The sequence below is a fragment of the Fistularia commersonii genome, chromosome 2, assembly GCF_037954325.1.
Source record: "Fistularia commersonii isolate RoL2024-O1a breed Wild chromosome 2, RoL_Fcom_v1.0, whole genome shotgun sequence".
Lineage (NCBI taxonomy): Eukaryota > Metazoa > Chordata > Actinopteri > Syngnathiformes > Fistulariidae > Fistularia > Fistularia commersonii.
This window is the reverse complement of record NC_141285.1, coordinates 9,703,471-9,713,609: the sequence shown is the minus strand read 5'-3', so window position 1 is coordinate 9,713,609 and position 10,139 is coordinate 9,703,471. Positions and strand designations below refer to the sequence as shown.

The 10,139-nt window shown below is 41.0% G+C and overlaps 1 protein-coding gene across 1 annotated transcript; it reads left to right on the top strand.

The window, feature by feature from the left end:
- Positions 1-3,389: 3,389 nt before the first annotated feature.
- Positions 3,390-9,543, top strand: npas4l (neuronal PAS domain protein 4 like). The gene is made up of 10 exons (XM_086161348.1): positions 3,390-3,488; positions 3,638-3,758; positions 4,584-4,747; positions 4,872-5,017; positions 5,112-5,214; positions 5,896-6,157; positions 6,249-6,358; positions 6,676-6,811; positions 6,913-8,141; positions 8,254-9,543. Exons 2-10 carry the CDS (start codon positions 3,658-3,660, stop codon positions 8,268-8,270), a joined length of 2,268 nt encoding a protein of 755 aa, XP_086017474.1. The 5' UTR covers positions 3,390-3,488; positions 3,638-3,657; the 3' UTR covers positions 8,271-9,543.
- Positions 9,544-10,139: the final 596 nt, after the last annotated feature.

Here is a 10,139-nt window from a genome sequence, read left to right as displayed (position 1 = left end):
GTCATCTAATGTTATTTCTTAGAAGACAAATCTAAATCATAGGGCAAAGCAACAAAATATATGATATAATAAATTCATTATTTTCCCTATTTGTTTTTTCTCAATTTTGCTATTATGTGTTAATATAAAACTAAACAAAAAAATACAACAAATATCAAGAAACTAACCATATTATTAAAATGACACAGCTTAAAAAAGACTAGACCCCACATCTCCATGATAATAAAAATCAAGACTTGCAACTTTGCTTCTAGATTTTGAAATTTTTATGTGTTATCCACTTTCTGGGATATGGAGGTTCAGGAGTCTCCTGAATGGTTTGGGAATCCCTGGGCAAAGCAGCCCTATCCACCACACACCCTGTCTACTGACCTTCAAGGGGGACGCGTGCGGCTGCTTTGGGGGTCCACCATCATTAGTTTCTGAGCCCCAACTGCCACCGCTGGTGTCCTGGCAGTTCGTTCCTGTCTGTCACCAGCCCTGTGCTATAAAGCCCATGTTATCTGCAGTGTTAAGTGCTGGCCACAGACGGAGGGTCAGCTCAAAGTGAGGTGGTAGAGACACCCTGTCCCGCCTGGCCCCTCAGCGCACAGGAAGCAGGGCTGCAGCGGGTCCCTTTGTCTGGCCCCGGAGCCTGGACCGCTCGGCAAAGCAGGCACTAATGCAGGGAGACACTCAGCCAAATTACTCTGTAATTTCCCTTCAGGACCTGTGCAATCCCAACGGCCCTTGAGAATCAGACTGAGGATTTGTTCAGAATGATTTGTTTTGTCTTGTCTTCCCTGCTCCTTTCCAATTCCCCTTACTCAAGTTCTAGTTTTCTACTTGCAGCCACGTCGAGACCACCAAATTGGGGATTTGAGAAAAGTGACAATACACTTGAGGCAACGCAAGACCTACGAGAATGCATAGTTGTGGCTGTATGGCTTAATTCATGAAAAAAAAAAAAACACTGAAAGTTAAAATGACAAAGTTTATAAAACCCCCCAAAATTGGAGAAAACAGTGCCGTGAGGTAGCGGGGAGGAAAATGCTGCCTGCAGTGTAGGTAACCCACTTTTTTCAGAATAAAAATATCATCATTTGTTGATGGTCATTATTTAAAGTGGAATCCAATAAATGTGACAGTCTTTAGTTTTTCCCAACAGGTGACTCCTCCAGGATGTCTTATCACACAATGAGCAATTGTCATTTTTTCAGATGCTCATAATCCATTAATCTGGTAGGTGATCTAATTTTTGTGAATGTGACCGAGCTGTTAAGCCTGAATGCGTCACAAACATGGATCTGTTGCTTAATTCCTGCCCAGCAGGGGTTTAATAGGGTGACTAATGCACACACAATTAAAACCCTTTGAAGACAGAAACTGTCAGAGCTGCACAAATTAAACAATGGTGAATCAATCGTCTTTTACAGTTGAGGCTCGAATAAAGATTAGCGTTTACGAATATTTGCACTCAATAGAGAAATTGTTTCTTTTCATTTGCTTCTCCAGTGTTCTGCATGTCATTGCCCCTGACAGCAAACTAATGGCGTGCGAGTCAATGTCACAGTATGGTACTGTTCATATTTACATAGAATTCAAAGACTTAGGTAAGTATATTGTATAGAGCCACATGTTGCTAAGAAATGATAGGCCTTATTATTGGGTTCACAAGAAAAAAAACCAACTAAATATTACCAAAAACCTGTTCATAAGTGATGCAACTTGTAGAGAGATTTGATTATTTTAATTTCTGAGATACCTCCTGCCTCCGCAACACCAGTGACCAGTGTAATAGTTGCCTTATGGAGTGTTACTAAAATGTTTTGTATGTGTGTGTGTGTGTGTGTGTGTGTGTCTGTGTGTGTGTGTGTGTCTGTGTGTGTGTGTGTGTGTGTCTGTGTGTGTGTATCAATAACTAGCAAAAACAGTTAGCATTCACTTAATGTAACTCAAAAAGATATATTTGTTATCACAGAGATATATCGAGGGGCAAAGGTAAAAAAGTAGATTAAGTATTGTATGCATTTGCGTGCTATGTATGTGTATTCCCCCATAGACTTAAATTACCGATATCTCTACAGTGTTTTTTTTAATTTAGTATATATATATCCATGGTGATGTCTATTGATTGGTGAGAAGTTGAGAAGTTTGAAAAGACTTTCACAGTAACTCAATAACAGCCACAATAACACTGTGCTAGACTTAGAAGATATATGCAAACTTTTAGTCTTCCATTAAAACCTCTGCCCGACTTCTGTAGGGATTCAGTGTCTAACTGCTCTGACACAGGTAGAAAATCACAAGACATATATATCCAGCAAAGGCTTTATGTTTTAGCTTTTTTACTGACGGGAATGTTTCTTACCACAATATTACAGTATACCCATGCAACATATACCTAAGACAATTATCCTGATGACATCAGCTTCTACCTTTTTCATTTTGAAATAATGCTACTGACCTCATTTAGCTTTTCCTCATGTTCATCTGCACTGTAGACTGAAACACACTTATAAAGATTTTCAAAGGACACAACAATGGAAATCATTTTTTTGTACAAGTAACACTTTTAAAAGGTTCAGAGGGCCTATAACTTGTCCAGGTCCTGGTAACATTGTAAATTGGATGTTTTTTTTTTGCATAGATCCCAAAGTCCCTGGTTCCACTTTTTGAAGTGTGAGGAACCGTGTGTATTTGCATGTTTGCTGGCCTGAGTCACTTCTGAAAAGTCAGAGGCTGCAAACACAAGTGTATCAGTAAACAATTCAAAACCATGGTCATTTAAATTTTTATTGCTATAAATTACTATTTAATAAAATCATTATTACTAAATTACTTTCATTGCTATAAACTTCCAGTTTAATTTCTTATTTTTGAGATGCAACCAGCATATTTGAAAACAGTGTTAAACACATAAATATGTAAAATATATAAGTAGACCTTCCACTGATATTTGAAATTAGTTATGTATTAACAATTTCTACGTATTTGTCTCTGATGATATATTAAACAATAAAATATTCTGTATCAGATTTACTTTCACTAGCTACTTTTACTGAACTCATTTTATCTTTGTAATTCTGTAGTTTTCGATTCTTTTTACATTTGTGACTCAGTATTTTTATTTGTAATTCCACCATGACAATAATTCTGCAAAGCATCAAATAAATAATCTCAGTCCTCCGTTCTCCTCTGCGATAAGTCATTTTTTGTTCTTTCTCTACCTCATAAAAATATAACTACAGTCATATCTATTCATATAAGTCGTGCGTCCACAATGACTATTTCAGAGCGCTCTTTTCTAAATATATCCGGCCTCCATGGTTTCTCGTCGCGTCACAACAAGTAACTCTATCCTTTTTTTTTCCCTGTTTTTTTTTTTTTTTTTCCCTCCTCCTCCTCCTCCAGTGCGAGCGTTGGATGCGAGGTTTCGGGTTCGAGGCTATAAATTGGGGGGACGCACAGGAGCGTGGCGCTCGGCATCCAGGCTTGTGACTGAGAAGGTAAGAGGGAGGACGCACTCTTTTCTTCCACGGTCACGCCTGGTGGCAGTGCGCTCCTTTAATTATATACTGTTTTTTATATAACATGCAAATTAGACATGTAGTGTTTTCTTTTAATTCCTTGATTTTTCACATCTGTTCAATCCCAGGTGCTTTCAAGTGCGTCAAAATGACTATTTGGTGCAACACTTGCAGACGTCATGTGTGCGCTCCGTGCATCTCCCACCAGGAACAGGGGAACCAACGCCGGTCCTGCAGCCGTAGGTTCAGGTCAGTTGCGCCCTCTACTGGCCCGAATGATGGGAGACCCAGCTCTCCTTGCAGCACCTTGCAGGTTGTGCCCAAGAACTGTTTGGGTGTGCGGTGTAACAAACCCCCATCCACGTCGGTCCTGATGGCGTTGCTTTGAAGAAGTGCACACCTGTCTTGAGAAACCCAGATGGGTTACATTATGGTATCCAGAGTGATGCAGGCTGTTAAGATAATTGTAACAAGGCTTAACCCCCCCCCCCCTATTCAGTTGTGGAATTAAACAAGCCTTTATTGTTTGATGTAATACTCCTTTTGTGGCACTTTGCGTGTCCATGTGACGTGCAACGTCCTTCTCCCAGGACACCCACTTTATAAGGCAATGAAGGGAGCAGCAGAAGCCCAGCCTCGCCTTGTGTATGACGCCCACGCCGAAGCTTGGTAGCTATAAAAGCCACAGGCTCTCAGAGGACGGGCCCAGGCAGGCGCTCGTCTCATCATCCCGCAGACAAGGTCCACTGAGAGCTTTCATCTCAGCTGCTACGACAGCCTCTCCTCTCAGCAGTTTCCATAGGAACCCTTGATGTTCAAAATCTGCTGCAGTTTGTGGACAGGAGTCATCGGGGCAATCTAACAAGGCAAAACGCCTTGCGTTGTTAGATTGCCCTGTCAGAGTAGAAAGATCGGATTTGATAAGGCCCTATTTGATTCTTTTAAGTCAACCATTTGTTTAAAAATGAAATCAGATGATATGAAATGTGAGGCATCAGCGATCCCCTCGGCTCTTCTGCTTTAGTTTTTTTTTTTTTCCAACCTTCTCAACTTAGCAACCATGGTCTCCCATAGATCCACTAAAGGAGCATCCAAAGCCCGGCGGGACCACATCAACCATGAGATCAAGAATATGCGTGCCCTTTTACCCATCAGTCAGGAGGATCGGGAGCGTCTGTCTTACCTGCACTCTATGGCCACCATCTGTACCTACATCAGGAAGTCTGTTTTTTTCCAAGGTGAGTTCTCTGATCATTCAGCCAGAGTCACTTTCAAACTGCCAGGCAAAAAAGGACTGAGTTCACACTTTGATAGACGTGAGATGAACACAAAAGGCTGAACCTGCTCGTCACTATCCACCAGGGTTGCTGCCCCGGGGGAAACGCTGCTGCTCTCTGCCTTACGAAGCCTTTCTTCAGGCTGTGCACGGCTTCATCCTGGTTACTACGGCCCAGGGGAGGCTGGTCTATGTGTCTGAGAATGTGGCAGAGTATGTTGGTATCTCCATGGTAGGCTTGTTGTTTCACCGGTGCCGTTCAATCATGATCACTTTCAGTGTTTACTTTTACTCAGTGATGAAAAACCTTTTCCTTCCCTTTTCAGGTGGACGTACTTCAAGGAGACACCTTTTATGACATGGTGGAAAGATCTGACATTGATATTGTGAAGTCCAACCTACAACTGCACGGCGAAAACACCTCGACAGGTAACACTTTCTTAGCTCTCAGTTATTTTGAAGATCAAACTTTGACGACTGCTAATAATCTCTAATGATCCCAGAGATCCCCACAGATTATTTTTGATTTAATTCAGAATGTCAATTTTAGCAATAGCTATAGGGCTGGGGGAAAAAAAGCGATATGTCAAGAATCTTTTCTCTTAATGTCATTATGTATTACAATTACAATTAAGTTTGCGAAAATCAGCATGCATATAATATAGTCAATAGTGAATGTGGGCGCCTTATGAGGAATGATGTTGCTAATTATTTGACGTATATCTATTCCTCCTGATTTTGATGACTTTTTTGCTGTTTTAGTTTTTGTTGGAAACATTTTTCTTTTTTCTTTTACAGATCACTTTTGGTTGATGGTTTTAAGCTGGTATTTTAATGAATTTAATGCAGAGTTCTTTTCTAATAATCTCAGGAAATGTACTCCATAAACGGTAGATAGATAGATAGATAGATAGATAGATAGATAGATAGATAGATAGACAGACAGACAGACAGACAGACAGACAGACAGACAGACAGACAGACATTGATTCGTTCACTGAGATATAATACCCGGTCAAAATGATTTAAGAACAACTTAAGAGAGCTGTAAACAGTTTATATGAACGTTTTTGTAGCAAAATGCTGAAGGGATCTGTTTTCTTTCTTCAGAGAGGAGCTTCGTATGCTGTATGCAAACCTCCAGGGCCTTCAAGCTGCAGCATGGCAACTGCTGCTCCATGCTGGTCAGAGGAAGTTTCCGGTCATTCCCTCAGCCCTGCCCCTCATCCTCACTCTGCCTCCCACCAGAGCCTCTGTTTGTAGCGATCTGCACCCCCACAGTGGACCGCCTGAAAAACATGGACTCCAGCTACTGCCTCAGCTTCAATAGCGTCCACAGACTGGATATGAGCTTCACTCAGCTGTCGGACAGGTAGAAGCTACACAGATCTTTTTTTGACTAGATAAATCTCTGTTACAATTAATTACTGACAAGAATATTTTTACTTTTGTTGTTTTTCCAGTGTTTTTTATTTTTGGGGGTATTCAGCAGAGGAAATGGCTTGCCGATCCTGGTACAGTCTCATTCACCCTGAAGATCTTTCTCAAAGTGCTAATTCACACAGAAGTTTAAGTAAGTTTTAAGATACATTTTAAAATAATTATTACTACTAAGGCCATTAAATGACTTAACATCAGTTAAGAACGCAGGGCTGATCATATAAATTTTAATTATTACATACCTGCAGAAGCTACATTTTATGGGGCACTTTTTTGTAGCCACCAATATCTGAAGAAGCTTGTTCAGCAGGGTAATTTAAAAGTATCACTTTTCATCATACATCATTTCAAAGATGATCTATGTGATTTTGAAATTTTACAGACAAGCTAGTCGACTTGGCTTTGCTCATTTCATCACAACAATTGATTTTTCTCTTCCATCCTGTTCAGTGCTGGCCGATGAAGGCTTCCAAGTAGAGATGGTGCTCAGACTCCAGTGCAAGGATCTTTCCTGGTCCTGGATCTACACCCGCGCAAACAAAGACTTGGAATGCCAGGGTATCAAGTGCACCAACTACATTATTAGGTTTGATGAATTTCACATTCTCTCAGATGTTAAAAAGACAGTATGCAGATGTGAAGAGTGTGAAAACTGACTGACTTCCTGATTTATTTTTGCTCTTACAGTGAAACAGAGGCCTTTTTTCTAAAGACAAAAATTAACAAAGAGTCTATCAGTCCATTATCTCCTGAATCCATCATCTCATCCTGCCAGCTCACATCGCAGCAGCCTCGGAGCTACGGCACAGAATGCTCTAAAAGGCAGAGGATGACAAATAACCACAGCAAGGAGCTTGGCAGCAGAGTTAGAAGAGAATCTGAGCAAGATGTATACTGCATGGCCTCCCCTCAAGGCTCACCTGTTCCCTTGAGTGATAGCCGTCCTCTGTTTACCCCTCCTTACAGCCCAGACTCCTCAAGCTCCCTTTTGCAGCAGGAGGAGCTCAGCCACGACCTCCTTTTGGATGTACAGGGATACACAGATGAGATGCTGTCATCCCCTGAGGGCTCCCCCTCCTATTGCTGCTACCCTGAGGCTGCTGTGCTCACCTGTCAACTTTCACCGTCAGACTCCATTCCTGCAGCTACCGAACAAACATTTGACCAAGCTTCCTTTGCCACGCTGAGTCCCCACTCTTCCGCATCCTCCTCCTCCCCTAGCTATGATATCCCAGCATGTACATCTGATGCTTGCTTTGTTCCAGACTGTTTGTCTGTGTCAGACAGGTGTGACAGCCCAGTAGACTTCAGTCTGCATCAAGATGACTTCAGCCTTCTGCAGCAGCCACAAGAGGGCAGCTTTCACCAAGTGCACCAAGTTCCCCAGCATTTTCTACCCATGCATTCCATTTTTCTCACCCCGAACCAGTCTCCCACATCTGTGACCACTGAGCAGTACAATGAGAAGGAGCAGGCAGAGATCAGCATTTTAGCTCAGCAGATCTCATCGCTGGCCAGCAGCTTTGACAAGTATGGTACCCTGACTCCCCTGGGCTCCTCCTGTAGCTGGCCGAATCAGCCTCTTCAATCCTCCGGCCCTCCTCTGAAGAACGATCTGGTCGTGGATGATGGAGTCTTTGATAGCATCCTGAAAGACCTGGACATGGTCTCCAGGAAGAGCAGCACATCGGGCTCTGCTGTTTTTCACTACAACAATCAGCAGGAATTGGGGGGCAGCGAGAACGACGCCCAATGCTCAGAGAAGGAGCCGCTTGACATGTCACCAACAGTTTCAGAGGACTCACTTCCAGTTGTTGACGCTCCTATGAATCCCTTCAGTTTGCAGCTGGGGTGCCATGACCAAAACATTGGGTTGTATCAACTCAACCATTACATGCAGTGCAGCCTTCAGCAAGGTAACGTCTTCTAGCCAATGCAGACAACAAGATCAATTTGTGGTGTCATAATACTGAACCCTTAAATATATCGTACAGAATTTCAAGATGTTATTTCTCCGTCTCCTTTCAGATGGCTGTGGTGAATAACTCCTGTGATGAAATAAGTCCGTGACTTATTGTTCTGCAGCTTGTATGACATATTGTCAGCCCAAATCTTCCCTCAGTGGATTCAAAGAAGAGTACAAGGAAAGACTTTTCAAGGACAGCTTAGCAGAAAAGCTGCTTCCTCAAAATATGAGTGTTATTCCAACTATAGAAGAGAATCTTAAGTGGATTCAAAACCCCAAGTGTGGGCTTGGCCTTTATTTCTCTTTACTGCTGTTTTACGTTCCTGCTGATGTTTTATATTTTATGATCGAGGTACTTTAGAGTGAGGTTCAAAACATTAGACACTGAAGAGTTCTTTTCGATGCTGAGCAAACACAGTTTACTATTGAGCACTTTATCCATGCCATTGCGACAATAATTTTATATAAATGAGAAGGCGGGCTTGAAAAGATTTAAGCCATATCTCTGAAATTCCAAAATATCATTCACACGGTACATGGCAGGAAATGCTGTTTATGACTCTAGTTTATGGTGCCGTAAAACACCTGTTTCCTTTTACGAAAAATAATAGTTTAATTCCTTTTTTGTTTTTGATTTTACTGTTTATCATTTTTCATGCTGTTACTTAAACACCTACCTCAATGGTGCATTGTAATGCATTCCATGCCTTTGTTTTGTTAATAAGGTGTATTTATTTAGCTTTTTTTTTGTTAAGTTACCCTCACTGATGTGTTAATTTTTTTGAACTGCATCACAAAGTTTATTAACTGTTTATATAAATCTGTTATTGGTTCTGGTAAAGTGGGTCTCAAATGGGCTCTACTGCAATTTGTGTCAAATATCAGAAAAAGAACTCATTAAATTTTTTTTTTTTTTAGTTTTTGCTGTATTCATGAGGGTATTTGGAAAATTCCGACAACACAAACTAATTTCAGGTCTATTGTAAAAAAGGCTGCCTTCTTTTTTGTGATCAATGAGACCAATTATTTGATCATGAATAAACAAAAAAGTTATTTTTTCTACATGAGTACCAGGTTGCCGGCATATGGGCCTGAATATTACAAAACTGTGAGGTCAGTTTAATGTTCATTTGTGGAAATACATGAAAATCAATTCCTTTGTTGTTTAGAATGTTCAAAAATATTTTATGTGCGACAACCAGTAATTCATTTTAGGACAGATAGACCTGCAGGACGTTGTTGAATTTGGTTATATGGGAATATTTGCCTCCTATCTATTGTAGCTCATACCAATACAAATCAGTTTAAACTAAATCACTGATTTATTAGGCAGAGCAACTTTTGTAGAGCCGAGAGGGCATGTTAAATGTCAGGTTATAAAATTGCCAACAGTTTCACATCAACCAAAAAAAAAAAAACTTGTTGATATAAAATATAGTCTTAGTGCAGCGTTAAATTACGGTGTGTTATGTTAAATCAATAGCAAATGAGTCCACTGTTTCTTTTTATGTTTATATGCAGCTGGAGAAAAAAAGTGACAGTGATTTCAACAGCATCCCTCAGCGGGCACTTAAACAGAACACATAACACAAAGAATGACATGACTGGGTGACTGACCTGCTGTAAAATATGGCAGCGGATCTTTAAGGAATCAAGCCATGTGAGGATGTGTGTGTGCATGTGTGTGTGCATGCGCATGAGCACAGTGTGGTCACTCCATCTTTCTCTCGAGCAATTTTACTTAACCACTAGATGGAGTGATTGCTCTAACAGCGTCCCAGTAACAAGGACTACTTACTATTACCAAAGACAAAGTTATTTGTTTGTGTTTGTGGGTGTGTGTGTTTCTGAACGTGTGTCTGTGTAGATGAAAAAAAAAATCGTACAAGTCAAGTGCCATCTCTCATGAGCGAGCTATCCAGATTCCTGTTCCTCCCCACTGAGAACT

What these genes read in the sequence shown, in the direction of transcription:
- npas4l (XM_086161348.1), top strand. Translation starts at nt 3,658, where the DNA reads ATGACTATTTGGTGCAACACTTGCAGACGTCATGTGTGCGCTCCGTGC. An exon ending in TCCTGCAGCCGTAGGTTCAG is followed by an intron (nt 3,759 to 4,583) that starts GTCAGTTGCGCC and finishes GGTCTCCCATAG; the next exon opens with ATCCACTAAAGGAGCATCCA. An exon ending in GAAGTCTGTTTTTTTCCAAG is followed by an intron (nt 4,748 to 4,871) that starts GTGAGTTCTCTG and finishes ACTATCCACCAG; the next exon opens with GGTTGCTGCCCCGGGGGAAA.